We start from the raw sequence: 16,943 nt of genomic DNA on the forward strand, positions 1-16,943 counted from the left end.
AAACTCAGGACACATGCAAACGAATGCAGGTTTATGCCTTTTATTGTTGAATTTCGGTGCTGAAAGTTCCTGTCATGAGTAAGGACAGTTCCCTTCCCTCGGTCTCTCACACGGGCCCCCACATAGCTTCCCAAATCAGAGTTAGCTTCTCAGACAGGATTTGTATTCCAAAAGAATCAAGGTGGGATGCCCACCATGCACAGGACCTTGCTGTGTGTGTTGCCTTCCCCACCTGAGTCCCATCATCTCACGCAGCTCACGTTGGAACGATCTCGCGTTGCATGTTCTTAGAAAGCAGCGTTCTGGTCCTTTCCCGCCAGCTGCAGAAGCTGATCTCTTCTAGAAAGTTTGCCTGCCTTTGGGGTCTGCTTTGGGTAGATTCATGGACTCCATTCCTTCACACCAGTGCATAGCACAAAATGTCACAGCTTTTGCAATATGACAACTGTAACAAGGCATTCTATAAAGAAAACAATAGTACAGTGTTTCTCAACCTCAGCAACTGTAAGATGTGTGAACTTCAACTCCCAGAATTCCCCAGCCAGCCTTGACATTCCATGCTGACCGCCCACAAGTGCTCCAGACAGTTGCTCGTCACGAGGAGACCACAAGACAGCAGTCTCCGGTGGGTTTAGAGCTCCGGTGTTGCCTTTAAACCTCAGATAGGCTACCATTAAACATCCTGGTCTATGGTTAATGCAATGGTGACACTGGCTGGTGATCAGATCAGGAGGCCTCGCTGTTCGTCCTGGCCTTCCGGTACAGAGAAACCCGTTCCGGATGCTGGCAAGGGCCAGGTTTCTGGCCGTGCAGAACTACTTTCCATGGCTGGCTGGGCAATTCTTGTGGAAAGAGTCAGTCAGATGTCCGAGTACAGCGAGAAGCCATTTTCAAAAGCCGTGGCCTCTGTGGATTCCACTGCACGGTTCTTTCTTGGCAAGCCGAGCCAAGGGGCCCTGATCCTAGCCAGAGCTGCCGTGCAGGATCCTTTGGATCTCCCCCAAGTGCAAGAGGGAAGCTGATGAAGGCGCCAGGTCCTGTTATGCAGCACAAGGCTTGCTAGTTTGGGAGCTGGTTTTGAATCCTGGAAGGGCAGCTATTCCTGCTTGGAAATTAGTCCGCCAGATGGGAGTGAGCATGGCTGCTGTTCGCTGGGAAACTGCGCTTGTTCAGACTTGCACCGATCCTTCTTTTCTGACCTTGTTATAGCTGACCTCTTTTTATTAGCAAATTTTGCACAGCTGCTCTGTGGACTAGTCCCTCCAGAGAGTTTTAAAAAATCTTGCTGAGCTTCAGCAGTTTGTTCTCTCAGCCTTTCCATGATTTCTGGACTTAAAAATGTGAGTAAACAGCAGAGCAGAATGTGGTAGGCTTGGTCTGGGGATAAATGGCTGTTTTGCAAAGGAGGGCTGTGAAGGAGTTGCCCCCTCTGCACTCCCATGTCTCTTACCCAAGATGTCCCACGTGGCCCCATCCAGTCCTGGGAAGGAAGCTGCTTCAGGGTGGCCGCGTGGCCAGGACTCTGTCAGCATCTTTGCCAGTCAGGGAGCGAAAGCACCCTTGATAACGTCTGAAATCTGCTGGACCTCTGGGGAAGAAATGGCAAACTGAAGACGACCGGAATGAAGAGCCGGCAGAATGAAGAGCCGGTGAGTAGACTGGCTCTTCAATAATTCCTCTGGACAAGGAGAGAACTTGAGATCACCCACAAGTGCTCCAGACAGCTGCTCCTCGCGAGGAGACCACAAGACAGCAGTCTCTGGTGGGTTTAGAGCCTTTAAACCTCAGGCACCTTAGTTTGGCATGAAGCTGATAAGAACTTGATCCCTGAATTTGAGAGAGAGAGAGAGAGAGAGAGAGAAACTTTACAAAGTGGCTTTTTTGCGCCCCCCCCCCCATAAGAATCACGAATACTTTAGGCAAAGCAAAGGCATTTATTAAGTGGGAGGGGGGTAGAGAAACAAAAGGTACATACATTCAGTATATGTGATGCGTCAGAAAGCAACTAATCACACAATAAAAGACATTGATTAGATGTGAGAATTAAACAATAGAATTGATTCTAGGTAACATTCCAGAAGTGGCAAATCTGTGGGTTACATCACTCCTCTTCCCAGTTGAGTTTGTATCTTTCTTAACACTTGCAAGTGTATCCAAGGAGTTCCAGAATACGCTCCCTATTGTTCAGTTTCTGAAAAGGCTAGTTCTTGCAGGTAAAAGAAAAAGTGGTTTTGGCTAAAAGGAAAACATGGCATCCTGAACCTCAAAAGGAGACGCAGATGCCATGCTGAAATGCTAATATCACTGTTATTAAAATGCTAATGATGAAGCCTAAAATTCCAGGTAACGATTGGATGAGACTTTGAAGGTTGAACACTAGAAGGAACCAGAAGGGACTAAAGATTACAATTAAAGGAGAAGAACACTTAAATTTGACTTACTAATACAGAATGGAGCAAAACATTGGACATATTGAAGGATGTTTTGAACAATGGACCCAGAAGTTAATTTTAAGAGTGTCTGCCTCTATAGACAGATTGTGTTTAAAAGAAGTTATGGAAGAGGAACAAGTTTTACCAGACAAGAGTGAGACTGTTCTGAAAGTGGATTTAAAAATGACAGGTTACAAGAATGACATGGAAAAAGATGTTACGCTGGATATACAAAAGAAAGCAGCTGATGCCTTAATAATTAAAAAGGATATACAGTACAAATAACAAACCAAAAGAGTGACCTGGATAACTTTCCTATATTGGATTTACAAAAAAAGACTTGTTAAAGCTTTGAAGAATTTTGGGAGAAGGGACAAAGAAAAATTGAAAAGAAATCAAGTTCTAGGACATTAAGAGACTAGAGAGCAAGATAGTTAGAAGTAAAAGAAAGGAATGCAAAGTTGGTTTATTTGATCAAGGTTAAAATAGATATGTTGTTATCTCTGGTAACCCTTAATGGACTTTTGCTGATCAGGCCTGAACAACGAGGCTTTAAGGATTTGTTTATAGGTAAGAGACGGGATACGGGAAGAAGAGATCATTTGTTGTATTTCAAGAGGAGGTGATAAGTTAATCAAATCGTTTACGCTTGTTGTGATGAAGGGGGAAGCCATTTCTTTATATAGTTCTTTTCTTTACTATATTTCTTTTTCTTTTCTATTCTCTTTTCTGCACTTTCTAGTTTTTATTTTTATTCAGTTTGTATTAGTTCGTATCTTTTTAATTGTAATTTTTAATAAAATTATTATATAAAAAAGGTCTATCATTTCTGCATCATCAGGAGCTGCAGGAAGAATCCACCTCATTTTTTCTCCTGTCAAATGTCCAAAATTTGCACCCCCTCCCCATTCTCTTGCGCCAAACTCAGTCCTCCTCCTACTGAGCATGCTCAGATGCCCTTCTCAGGAGCAGCTGGATTGCTGAGGCTCTTGAGCTCTCTCTCCCCTCATCACTGGGCTCTCTGCTGCCCCCGCCCCTTCCTCCTCCTCCTCCTCGCCACCACAGGAACTCGGACGTCCTGGTCCATGGTTTCCTGGGCTTCCCCCGGATGAGGTGTTCTGGTGGGAAAGCAGAGCATTCTTCCACTGAAGCTCGAGGGACTCCCCACCCCAACGGGGCACTCTGTCACCAGGAGGAGCAGGCTAGGATTTGGGGGCTGCTCTCTCTGATTCTTCAGTGACTCGGGGCGTTAAGCTTCTTCATCCGCTGTCTGGGGTCTCCCACTGACACTAACCAGCAAAGGCACGGCCTTCTGTGATTTTGGGTTCCAGGGTCTTGAAGGCTCTGGAACTGCACACAGCTCATTGATCTAAGTTAGTATCTGTGGACCATGGGCTAGTTTACCCCTGGAGAATATTTATTTATTCATCCATCCATCCATCCATCCATCCATTCTACATTTCCATCAGGAGCTCAAGGTAGCATACAAAGTGCTCCTACTCCTGTTTTCCTCCACAGCCATCCTGTGAGATTGATTTGGCTGAGGAGGAACGACTGGCCAAAAGTTACTGGGGGAGCTTCCACAGCTGAGGAGACACTAGAGCCTTTATCACCCCATCGCCTGGCTCCCAAGTATGAAGGGCACTGTGCCTTTAGGCCAAGAGCCTGAGAGCATAAGGTGACTTAGGACCCAAGTTGAGCTGGCAGAAAAGGGTGCCTATTACAAGGCCTTCATACACTTGATGGGGCATTCTGCATGAAGGAGACAAACGGGGGATGGGTATCTTGAGTCTCCCAAGGCTTGGAGTGTGGCAGGCCACTCTTGGTGGGCAGACATAGGTGAGCGTAGGAGTGGCTTGCCCATCGCCTCTGACTGCCTGGTTTCCCATTCCTTCTCCTGCTTTCCCTCCTGACTGGCTGATGCTGGACCACCTCCTGCAGGAACCGGCCTTTATTTATCTATTGGGCAACTGCTTCCAAAGTTCAGGTGCCTCCCCAGCCCTCCCGGTGGGTGGAGGGACAGCCCTGCTCTGAAAGGCTGAAGCTGAAGACCAGATTTTCCTGGAGCCACTGCTTGTCCTGCGAGGCATCTCCACCGGGGTATGTTGAACTTACGCTGCTTTATTTTGGAAAGGGATTTGTGGTCCCTGTGTACTGTGGCCTGCAAGAAAGCTCCGGGCAGTGGGCAGCTGTCTTCCCCTGTCCTTGTTGCCCGTTCAGAGATCAACTGGCTTAGAATGTGGAGGCTCTGCTTAGCTAACAGATGTGAACAGATCATCCTTGTTGCTAGTCTGATTTAGGTCCTGGCCATTCAGCTCCCGAGAACTGCCACAGGGCGCTCCATGTCTTGGCAGAGGTCCTGTTCTGTACACAAGCGATACCAGGCCCAGCAGATGCAGGCCCCTTTGGCCAGGCCAGGGGGATTCTGGGTCTACCTTGCAGCTTCCTTCCAGGTATCTGGGAAGCACACAGGAGGGCCAAAGGTAGACGGCCACTGAATGGAGAAGCCTCCATCTCCATGGACTCTGGGGCAGACGAACCTCACTGTGGAGGTCAATACCTCGTTGCAGGAAGGAGTGCTGACTCCCCTTCCACAAGTACGGAGTTGTTGGGTGGCCGCTGCTCTTGCCACAGTTGGCAATAAACAATCCCCCCCGGAGCTGTCGTGGGGCGCCCCAAAGGGGACGAGCAATTCAGTGTCAGTTGCAGTGATCTCCATAAGTGGATGGTGGATGGTGTGAAGGAATGCATAAACTTTTCCTCTCCCAAACCCTCCCGTTAGTCACTGGTTTTTCACTGGGCTGCTGTGAATTTGTGCCATGGAGGGAAGCAAAAGTGACTTCCCCTTTCCCTCTGTTTGGTGGAATTTGAAGCTATGCCAGAGAAAGCTGCAAGTGTAATTTTATTTGAGAGGAGGGAAAAAGGCCCACAACCATTTCCACCCTTGCTTAAGTTGAGCACCTGGAGCCACTAGGATTCCGGGCGTGAGGGCTGCACTGCCTGCAGTTCACGGGCAGAAGTAAGTGTGGTGGAATTTGCTTGCACCTAAAAATCTGTGCAGGGCAGCAGCCCTGTTTCTGTCCGAATGAATACTCCTGCCCAAGGCCTCGGGATGGTTGTGATGATCCTGGGTGACTCCAGTCCAGGCCCAGGCTGCGGCATCTTGGCACCCCCTCGCAGCCAGCCGGCGTCCTCAGGAAGCCCGCGTCCCCTCGTCCTGCTCTTTGTTCCAGCATCTGGTCTTGGGAGGGGCCATGGAGTTAAGGGTCATCGTTCCCTCCATTTCCAGAGTTCGGAGAGGAGTTTTCCTCTTGATGTAGCCAAGACGGCACTTTCCGTCCAGGGCAGGGAGACACCGGCCGCTTTGGCAGAGCCCCAAGGCTTTGGAGGTAAAGAAGACAAGGCAGATTCAGCGGTGGGTTGGCTGGAAAGGGACAGTCTTGTGAAGTGGGTTGTTGCCCTAAAGGTAATTTGAGAAATCTGGCATGAAGATAAATACACATTTTCACTCTCTCCTGGGGGTTAGCCTTTGAGGTTCTACTTTTTAATGCTACCACTTGATTGGGAGGCCCTTCAGACGGTCACGCATGTCCTGGTCACCTCATGGCTTTACTGCACCGCGCTCTGCGTGGAGCTGCCCTTGAAGACCACCCAGAAACTTCAGCTGGTCCGGAATGCAACGGCACAGACATGGGTTGCCCTGGTGCCAGGTTGCTTCCGGGTGCAGTTCAAGGTGCTGATCATTACCTGTGAAGCCCTTTGTGGTACAGAGCCGGGTTGCGTGAGGGACCCTGTTTCCCATAGCATATCCCGGCTGGTTCAATCTGGCAGGGTTGGCGCACTCCAGGTTCCTTCAATTAAACAGCACCTGGAAGTGCACCTCCTCTGCCGCAGGGCCTGCCCTCCCAAATGCGGTTTCCCCCGAGAGCCAGACAGCCTCCACCCTGCCGGTGTTTGGAAGGGGCTTGAAGACCTGGCTCTTCTCCCAGGCCTTTAGCAAGGGTAAGAGAAGCCCCCTTGGATTGTGAGTTTCCATTTCCTTTTTCCATCCCTGTCCAGTTTCTGTCATCTTTGCTATATTTTATTCTTTTTTTTCCTTGCTGTATTCTTGCTGTTTTAAGTGTTTTTACTTGTGAGCCAACCAGAGTTGTTAGGAGTTGGGTGGCATACATATTTTTAAAGTAAGTATTTGTGACAGAGACAGTTCGCTTGTGCACGATGATTCAACGCTGGAGGAGTAATTTTAACCACTCTGTAGAAGTGGGGCTGATCCATGAAGTCACGAAGAGTTGGAAGCGACTGAATGAATAAACAACAAACAATAGAAGTGGGGATTTCGGGAGGGGACTGGTGGTCAGGCACGATGGAGAAGAGCAAGGACAGAACCTTTGGGTTAGAAGAGGCTACTGCGTCCATCGACTGCGACCTCCTGCTCAGTGCAGGAATCTCCCTCCCCCCCTTTTTTGAAGGGGTGGGGGCCACATTTGCTTTCTTTAAGCAACCTGGCCCTTTTGCCCATTCTCCAGACTTTCTCAGAGTTGATACGCAACGGCTAGCCTCGACCGTAAGCAGGTCCCTTCAGTATCTACGAGCAACTTGCCTGGCCCCGAGATCCAGACCCTGAGGCAGTCCCTTGCAGTGCTGCGCCGGTCTCTGGCTCCCGTCCCGTCCTTTTGTTGTGGCTTCTCATTGCCTTGGTGGCCCCCCGCTTTTTGCTGGAGAGGCTGAACCGAGATGGGAGCTGAGTAGCTCCGCCCACTCGAGCCAGCAGTTAACATTTTGTTAAGTTTGCTGAGTGGCTGGTATACTAACCCTTCTCTTTCTCTTTTTTTATTCTTTTACTTTGAATGTATCTAAAGAAGCCCTCAAAGAGGTCCTTTTTGACCTAGTGATTTAAGAGGCCCCCTTTCAGCAGCACTCCCTCCAATTTCTGCAGGGCAGAAGCTTTTATCTAACCGGCTTTAGCCTCCAAGTCCTCCTAATCAAACCTGTCATGCTTTGGCCAAAGACCTTCTCCCTGGTCCTTGTGAAATGCTGTCCGTCTCATGCCTCCCGGTTACTCAGACCGTGGTCCCAGAAACCAGATCTCTCCTGTGGACACCATTTGCGATACCGCTCTCCCCCCCCAGTGGATACCTGTATTTCTATACTGGGTGGGTTTTTCTAAGAGGGGATCAAACAGTACTTGGGTGGACTTGCACAATTGCTGGGAGCCACCATGGCTTTGTCTCATGATATTCCTGTTAATGAACTGATTAAAAACGGGCCAGATGATGCAACTGTTAGATGGACCCACCGTTGACTGACTGACTACGCTCTGAAGGTACTCATAAACGGCTCCACATGAGATTAGAGAGTACTATTCAGTGGCGCCCCTTGTTCTTCACCATTTTTATTAATGATTTGCATGAGGGAGTTGAGGGGACACTCATCATGTCTGCGGATGATTCCAAGATAAGGTATTAGATTAGATGAAAGAGAGGGGATTCAAATGATCTGGACAGGCTTGAGCAGGGGGCTGAAATAGAATGGAATTTAACAGGGAGAAATGCAAATTCTGCATCTGGGTAGGAAAAATGTAAGAAGTGTAGGAGCGTTGAAAGGCTGGTGGGTCGCCCTTGTGCCCTTGATGAGGGTCTCCTTTGTTAACTGTCAGGTCAGCCCCATGTTGGAACAGCACTTGTAGCTCCTAGAAGGATGACAGGCTGCAAAAGGTCGATGTAAATGCTTTGCTCTGTGCACGTCACATCATCTGAGGGGCTGGCTGCTGCTGTTTGTCGGATGGCTTGTTGGGTCCCTTGGACTCAGAAGGGCGGATTAGATGTGGAACTTGTGAGAGGACTGCCAGGAAGGGAGTTGTGCTGCTGAGAACCCAGCTTTGAGGGAAAGGGTCTCCCTACAGCTCCTAAAAGTGCTGGCATTGTCTAGTCTGACACATCCATTTCTGTATCTGTTTCTGAAATGCCTGTAAAGCTGGGGCTGTTGGGCTGTCTGTTGGGGCATTCCACAAAGAGGGTCTGGCCCTGAGTAAGCCTGTTGCCTGCCTGGCATCCCGTGAGAATCACAAGGAGGGGGACCTGCAGCAGGACCTCTCTTGACCAGGCTGGTGAAGTTTGGCAAGGCTTGAGTTTGGCAAGGCTTGATTGGCTAAAACAGACAAAGCTTATGACCAGACTTAAGACCAGCTTCCCCCCTTTCTTTGGGCATCTCAGACCATTTTTCCTGCCTCTGGGCATTCAGAGTGAGTGGTGATCAAGCTGAAGTCCATCAGAGTCTCTTGGCTTAGGCAAAGTGGCTTGAGAAGGGGGTGAGTTGCATCAGTGCGTTCTGTGGTGGCTGGATGGGTGTGTGTAAGGCAAAGACCGTGGTTCTGTCCTAAACCCTAGAGTTGGAAGGGGCTGTATAAGCCATTGAGTCCAACCTGGTGGTCAGGGCAGGAAGCCATATTGGGGCCATATTTGCCATGAGACAAGTGCAGGGAGAGTATGTCAATCAGAACAACCCTCTTTGCTCTGTCTTCAGCAGCCTGACAAAGGCATTTGACACGGCAAACAAGGAGGCTCTCTGGCCCCTCCTGAGATGTTATGGATGCCTGAGGAAATTCGGGAAGCTGATTTAGCTATTCCACAACGGGATGACAGGACAGGTCCTTTACAATGGTGATACGTCAGCCGCGTTTGCCATTTCTAGCGGGGTGAAGCAGGGCTGTGTGCTAGCCCCAGTCCTGTTCAATCTGTTCTTTGCTTGCACGTTGCCATGTGCTGTCCAGGGTCTGAAGGAGGGGAGTGTACATCAGGTACCAATTGGACGGCGCTCTCTTTGACCTTTGTTGCTTGAACCCACCGATGAAGTGCTTCCTTACAGTTGTTCAAGAAATCCTCTTTGCTGAGGACTGTGTGCTCCTGGTGCACACAGACAATGATCTACAATTGATGCTGAACAAATTCTCAGATACTGCCATGCTCTTGACTATCAGCCTGTGCCAAGTACCAACCCCATAGAACCAAAAATCACTGTTGGCGACACCCAGCTGACAAACGTAAACAGCTTCAAATACTTGGAAAGCCTCACCTCGAGCGGTGGGTCTTTGGACAAAGAAATCGACTCCTGGATCAGCAAGGCCAGCCTGGCTCTGGGGCGGCTGTGCACTAGAGTGCTCAATCTACACATCATCTGTATCTCCACAAAGACTCTCCTACATGGATGTGAGTCCTGGACTCTGGGCCAACAGCACATCAAACAGCTGGAGAAATTTCACATGCGCGCTCTCCGCTTCATCCTCAGCATTTGTTGGCAAGACCACGTTTCCAACCTGGAGGTCTTGGGTCACACATATTCCACCAGCACTGAGTCCCTGATTACCAGAGCCCAGATGCGGTGGGTGGGACACGTCATCAGAATGGATGACCACCATATCCCTCACCAGTTGCTCCGTGGGGTACTGGAGACTGGAAAGAGACCTCGAGGTCGTCCACACAAGTGCTACGAAGACGCTGTGAAGGAAACTGTATGCCGCTGTGACATCCAGCCAAGGGAACTAGAAGCTGTGGCTGCTGGAGGAACCTGCTGGCAAGCCCTGTGCCACGCAGCCTCCACCGCCTTTGAAGACGGGGGCCGACAAAAACTGATAGGAAACCGTGAGTGGCATCACAGAATAATATCCACAATTATTACAGCGATGGACTCCCAGTGCCACCATTGTGTGAAACTCTGCACTTCCTGACTGGGACTGCAGAGCCACCTCTGTGGCCACAGATGAACTGCACAATGAGTTTTCTTTGAACCCGAAGGACTCTGTGTGTGTCTGTGTGTTAACTGTTATCGTTGAAGCATTTTGTGTGAACCAAGCCCATACTGGTTAATTTGTAGTTCAGTGTATAGAAGGAACTCAGATAATTCAACAGTCAAGTCAAGCGGGTTGGAGGATCCCGGCAACAGAGGGCCAGGCATCTGCCCCCCGCGTCCCCCCTCGGTTTTTAGCTGATAATATTTTTATGCCCCTGGCCCCGTCCTCAAGTTCTGGAAAGCATTTTATTTATTTTGCACTTAAGATATTCTAAGCCTTGCACTGAGGATTGTAATTCAAGCTCTGTGCCAAGAAAAGCCAGATTCTGTGTCCTGAAATAAATTATCCAAATGGTGCTAATTTGCATGCTTTCTCTCTTGCATTGTTTACTCCAATCTTGCTCATTGGGAAAGAGGCAGCGCCTTGCAAACTGGGGCGAGTCAGCCTCTCCCTGTTTTCGGAGGTCCTGGTCGCACAAGGTAGAGCCTCGGGTTGCTCCCAGCCGGGCAGGGCGAAGGGGGGGCTCCTGCCAGGCAGGGTGGTCGATAGCCACTCTTGGCCGTGTGGATTCTGGCCTTGGGAAATATCTCCAGCTCTTTCTCTGCTCCAAACTGGCCTACTTTATCTGGCACTCTCCTCAAGGCTGCCGGATTCTCTTCTGAGCCTTTCTTCCCTCTGCACCCCACACATCTGTCCAAGAGGGAAAGTCAGAGGAGGGATCTGGCCACTGACCCGCTGTTTTGCTACTACCACATCCCCCTCCCCCCCTGCTGTTCTTACTTTTGCCTCCTGGTCTGTTGCTTTTTCTTTGACCCCTTGGAGGTTCTTTGGGTGATGGCATACCCAGTCAATACACAGGACAACCTTGGGTTGAGAAACCCTTTTTATTGCAAAAGACTGTTTACAAAATAGTCAGCTGCTTGTCTGGTTGCTTCCCCCTTTCTCTGGGCTTTCCTGGTTAACTTCTAACAAGGAGCTTCGTTTACTCCCCATCCTCCCCCCATCTCACCTTGTCTGGGAAAGTCCTGCTTTCTTGGCAATTTTCCTTTCTTGGACTTTACTCCGCTAGTTTGCTTGCAGGGAAGAGTAAGGGAGAAAGCACAACAGGCATTTTGGAACTATTTGCTGCTCTTCTGAATATTTTTGTGCCCCTTTCACCACTGCACTTTTTCTCTGGATTCCGAGCCGCAAATTCTTAAATGTGTTGGACCAAGAAGACATTCCCTCTTGATCACAGGAAAAAGCCTCTTGGAGATCTAAAATCTCTTCTCCCCGAAGCCCTTTGAATAGACGCCCTGGCTTTGCCGTCCTCCTTTGATGTCACTGATTGGTAGCCCCTTTCTTCCCGTTGATGCTTTTAATTTGTGCCCCCCCCAACCCTGGCATGTAGGAAAGGCAAGGCCCCCACAGCCCATGCACCTTCTTGACAAGAACGAAGGAAGAAAATGCTGAAAGTGACATTCATGTTGTAGCACTATTTCCTAGGACTTTCGTGTGAAGCGTATGACTAGGGAAGTTGCGCCCCTCCCTTTTCTGTGTTAAGCGGAAAAGAGAAGATGCAAAAATCCTCTTTCAGCTTTCAGTAATCACAGGTAAAACATTCAGTGGCAAAGGAAATAAAAATACAGTGCTGCGAAATTACAATCTCTCAAGAGAACCTTCAACCAGAAAAGTTGGAAAAGCGCACCGGTTGCGCTTTCGGATGACCTCTGGCAAGGGCGGGGTGGGGGTTGTGTGCCCACCCTTGCCCTGCTTGGTCTCTCTGCGGCTTCTGATACCATCGCCTGACCGCAGGGTCCTTCTGGGTCAGCTCAGGATTGGGGGCGGGCGGCACGGCATTGTGCTGGCTCGCCTCCTTCCTCCGGGCCAGTTCCAGTCAGTGGTGGCTGGGGAGGAGAGACCTGGCCCCCAGTCCCTGCCGCGTAGGGTGCCGCAGGGTTGGTACTCTCTCTGCTCCTATCCAGCATCACCCACTGGGCCCGAGCACCGTTAAATTAAGGACGCAGCACAGTGTGTGTGTGTGTGTGAGGGGGGTTCTCTCATGCACCCCCCAATCCCTTTAAAACAAAGACGAGTGCCCCATTTTGTTGAAGCGCCCGCTTTTTATTCTGGTGCTGGGAGTAGCAAACCCAAACCTGGAAAGGGGCGATGCAGGACGATATTCGTCCCAGCCCCGCTTCTCTGCCTCACGTTTTCTCCGTGGAACTGGAGAGGCTACAGAGCTCCTGAACCCGTGACTGGGGACAGCCTGGGCTGAGTCTGTTGGACTTCCTCAGAACATTGTTGTTAACGCTGTTTTACAACTTACACGGAGCTGGACGAGCATCTCACGATTTACTTACCTGAAAGGAAGAGCAGGTTTCTAAGCACCCGGCTGTCCCCCACTGCTGGGGTGTGCAGAGTGGTCTGTGCTTGGAGTCTGCCCCCCCCCCCCCAGCAGTTGCATCTGAGAAATGGGCTTTAACTTAGGGCTCGACAGCCTGGCTGATTCCCCCCCCCCCTTTGCCCACAGATGTTGCAGCTGTCCTGTGGGAAGGGCAGGGTGCCCTTCCTGGCCCTCTGGCACCTCTTCCGTCGCCCAGCTGCGTTCCTGAGCACCCAGCAGGTGGAATACAAGCCGATCCAGAAGGTGATGGTGGCCAACCGAGGTGAGTGGGTGAAGCGGGGGTCGTTTTAAAAGTGGAATGGCTGGGACCTGCCTCTGCCCCCCAGCACCTGGCTGAACTGGTTTTTTCAGAGAGAAGGTGCATCTCATTGGCCTAGAACTTTGGAACCAACAGTAAACAAAAACTCTTAAACAATCCCACTGGCTGATGTGGGTTTTGTTGAACTTGATCCAAAATGCTTTTGAACAAGTGATAACCCACTTATCTTTAAGTTGTACCTTCACAGTTTCCTATGCTCTCAACACTTGTGAATTCCAGGGGAGATCGCAATCCGTGTCTTCCGGGCTTGCACGGAGCTGGGGATCCGGACAGTGGCCGTGTACTCAGAGCAGGACACGGGGCAGATGCATCGACAGAAGGCGGATGAGGCTTACCTCATTGGCCGCAGCCTTCCCCCTGTCCAGGCGTATCTGCACATTCCAGACATCATCAAAGTCGCCAAGGTGAGAAGGCAAAAAGGCACGATGTGTTCCGCCTGTGCCCTGGATGACAAGGCAAGGGCAGCGTTCACAGAACACGCCACACCCAGACCATGAAATAGAGAGTGAGGCTTCTAGGTGGTCATCCGTTGGCTTGGGGTCAGTACGTTGAAATCATACACTGGTATCGCCATATGCTGATGATGCTCAGTTGCATGTCTTGACCCCAGACTGGCAAGGTGGTGCCGTCAAAGCCTTGTCCAGTCCCTGGAGGCTGTTGAGGCCTGGATCAACCCCAGCAAGTCGGAGTGGCTATGGGCTCTTGGATCCCCTTTTCCCAGAGTTGGTCCTGCATGGGGTTGCACTTCCCCATTTGGGGCTGCTGCGCATCAGGGGCTCTTCTTGGACTCTCAGCTCCTGCTTGGGGGGCAGGCAGTTGCTGTGGCTAGGAAGGCCTTTGCACAGATCCGTCTGTGTGTCAGTTGTGCCTGATACCGGACTGGGAATCTCTCACACCTTGGTCACCTCGCATGTGGACTACTGCATCGTACATGGGGCTGTCCTCGAAGGCTACATGGAAGGTGTGGTTGGTCCAGTATTAGGCAGTGTGATCAGTTATGGGCAGGTCTCACCATGCAGTGTAACCCTTCTGCTCCCTGAGCTGCCCTGGCTCCCCAAAGCTTCTGGGCACAGTTCCAGATGCTGCTTATCACCTACAAAGACCTGCATGGCACAGGGCCTAGTTATCTGAGGAGCCATCAGATTTCCAAGGTTTCTGCCCACCCTGTATGGTCAGACAGAGCTGACATGTTCTGGGTGTAATGGTATGTGGGAATGGCCATGGGAGATGGGACCAGGAGATGCCACCGAGGGAACGGTCAGATAAGAGGCAGCTGAGCCTGCAGCTGGATGGTGGGCGGGGCAAGAGGCTCAGAAGGGACCCTCCCTAGTTCCTCAGGCTGTAAAGGAGACAGCAGGAGATTTCTACTTTCAGACTTGGAAGATTCTGTTAATGCAGCTTTACAATAAAGTAGAATGAGCTCATCTGGTCATATTTCCTGTCTGGTCTACCTGGTAAGGCTGACATCAGTCTCCTGAGCCTCTTGCCCTGCCTCTTGCCCCCCCCCCCCCCAGCTGTGGGCTATGCTGTCTCTTATCTGACCATTCCCTAGGCACCATCTCTTCCTCTTGTCTCCCAAGGTCTTTCCCACAAACCATTACTCCGGGTTTCTGTGACCTGCCAAAAGATGAATAGAACAGTTGTGCTGGTTGTGTGGCCTTCTTTCCCCTCAGCTGATGGCAAGTGGAAGCCTTTGGGCTGTTCGGGACAGACAGATGTCCTCCTGAACTTCTCCCTCCCTCTGCCTACCCTTCACGTCTCACCTGGAGCACCGGGGAATCTTCTAGGACAGATGGAGGGTGTCTGCAAAGGGAAAGATAAACACTTGTTTCACAAGCAAATGCAGTTCATGTGGATGATACTGGACTTAAGACCTCAAAAATAATCTATTTTACATAACGTGGCTCTCCACAGAGGCTTTCAGCATAAAGTTTTTAGTTCAACAAAGGTTTAAACCAGTACCTGTACGTGGTGTTTTTGTGTGTGTTTTTCATTTTTAGACACGTTTGCAGGAAAGAAACAGCACGTAAGCTTTCTAAATAGACAGATTGTCTGGTTTAGAAACCTTTGCTTGAGCCAGCAAAGGTTTCCAGCAGTTCCTGCCTTTTCCAGGAGAATGAGGTGGACGCGATCCACCCAGGCTATGGCTTCCTCTCCGAGCGAGCTGACTTTGCCCAGGCCTGCCTGGAAGCTGGTGTGCGCTTCATCGGACCCTCTCCTGAAGTGGTGCGCAAGATGGGCGACAAGGTGGAGGCCCGGGCCATTGCGATTTCTGCCGGTAAGTCTTGCTTCTCAGCGAGAGAGACACCGAGGCCAATCACTACGCAGTGATAGAACCATGGCCTGTTAACTCATTGGGGCTTAAGGAGATGGCTTATTTCATTCAGTCTGCTGAGACAGTAAGATGATGGCTTCTTAGGGCTTCAGTCCCGTGAACCTGCTTCTCCCGTCCAGACGTCTTGGGGCCATTTACAAAATAATCAAGAGGTATAGTCTGCCCTGCCTGATCAAGAGAGACAAGCCTCTTCCCCTTTACACTGGAGAAGAGCCATAGAAGACAGAACAAAGTCTTCCTTACGTTGCAATCTTCAGCTTCTTTCCAACTCTGAGTTCTGAGAGACTAGCTTTATTTCTGGTCCAGGTGGCTACAAGAGGTCTCCAGCAAGTACCATAATATGGCCTGATACTACATTTTTAGCAGCTGAATTGCGCTGCAGGCAGACACTGTGATTGGTTTTGATACCTTGATCCTCTAAGGAACATTCTGGTGGGGTCAGGTCTACCCCCATCCCATATATACCGGCTATACACACCCTGTTAACTTCCTTCCAGTTTCCCCATGGCTCAACATACACTCAAGATTTGAAACAATGTTAGCTAATTCTCTGTGTTGCATGAAATTTGCCATCTGAAATCATAGAAAATAATGGCTGAAGAGGACCAAGAGATCATCCATTCCAACCCCATCCCAGTGCAGGGACCCACTATTACGGCATCCCCCAAAGACGCCCATCCGGCCTTTGTTTAAATGCCTCAGCAAAGGAAAGTCCATCAGCTCCCGAGGCGTCTGTTGCACTTCCCTGTAGGTTTTAACCTCCTCCTTTCCCATTCCCTTCCCAATACATGGGAGCTTCCTAATGCACCTGAGACTCACACACCCCCACACTCCCAGGCGATCCTGGCTCCCGGCCTGGCACCCAGACGCCATCCCTGGGATTGGGGAAGGCTGGTGCTGCTCAGGCAGACACCCCCAGAGCTGAGGCTCAGCGGGGTTCCTTGTGCCCTTCAGGAGTGCCCGTGGTGCCCGGGACAGATGCCCCCATCTCCTCCCTGAGCGAGGCGCAGGAGTTTTCCCAGACGTATGGCTTCCCCATCATCTTTAAGGCTGCCTATGGCGGAGGAGGACGGGGCATGAGGGTCGTGCGCAGCTACGAGGTAGGGGGCCGGGTGCCTCGTCTGTCCTGCGGGGTGGCTTGGCCCGAGCGGCCTTGCTGGGGCCTGAGCTCGGCGGGGAGGAGCCAGGTGCAGGCGGCCCTGGAGTGCAGGCAGGGGAGGGGGCCATGGCAATGCATAGAGGGGGGTGTTCATAGCCGGGAAAAGCTTCTGGGGGCAGGGCCTGGGTTGGTTAGAGGGGGGTCCCAGGGGCACGCTAACCACCAACGTGGATCCCGCGCTCTGTTGGCAGGAGCTGGAAGAGAACTACACCCGGGCGTTTTCTGAGGCCCTTTCTGCGTTTGGGAATGGCGCCCTCTTTGTGGAGAAGTTTGTGGAAAAACCAAGGCACATTGAAGTCCAGATTTTGGGTATGGAATGAGAAAGTTGTGTGTCCCTTCTTTGTGGGGAGTGTAACAGTGGGAGATGATTTCTGTATTGGAGAAAGATAGATGCAAAAATAAATACTTTATTCTGGATTGTATGAAACGAACCCAAAAAAACAAAGATTGATTTTGCTGAAACAATTATTTTTAAAAATAACATTTTTATTACAGTCATTGACTAGAAAAGTAAATAATTGCAAAG

General features: G+C 50.5%; 1 protein-coding gene across 3 annotated transcripts in view; it reads left to right on the plus strand.

Moving 5' to 3' along the window:
• The window catches only part of PC (pyruvate carboxylase), a 174,285-nt gene that overhangs the window by 48,270 nt on the left and 109,072 nt on the right, over positions 1 to 16,943 (plus strand). For 2 of the 3 annotated variants that reach the window (XM_063317252.1, XM_063317251.1), the window contains exons 3-7: positions 12,731 to 12,866; positions 13,143 to 13,327; positions 15,036 to 15,201; positions 16,213 to 16,358; positions 16,609 to 16,726. In XM_063317252.1, coding sequence (XP_063173322.1) covers positions 12,731 to 12,866; positions 13,143 to 13,327; positions 15,036 to 15,201; positions 16,213 to 16,358; positions 16,609 to 16,726 — 751 coding nt within the window. Of the gene's footprint in view, positions 1 to 4,432; positions 4,533 to 12,730; positions 12,867 to 13,142; positions 13,328 to 15,035; positions 15,202 to 16,212; positions 16,359 to 16,608; positions 16,727 to 16,943 lie in introns of those variants that run through there. The other variant, XM_063317250.1, reaches the window with a different exon arrangement.

This window comes from Candoia aspera, chromosome 17 (genome assembly GCF_035149785.1).
Source record: "Candoia aspera isolate rCanAsp1 chromosome 17, rCanAsp1.hap2, whole genome shotgun sequence".
Lineage (NCBI taxonomy): Eukaryota > Metazoa > Chordata > Lepidosauria > Squamata > Boidae > Candoia > Candoia aspera.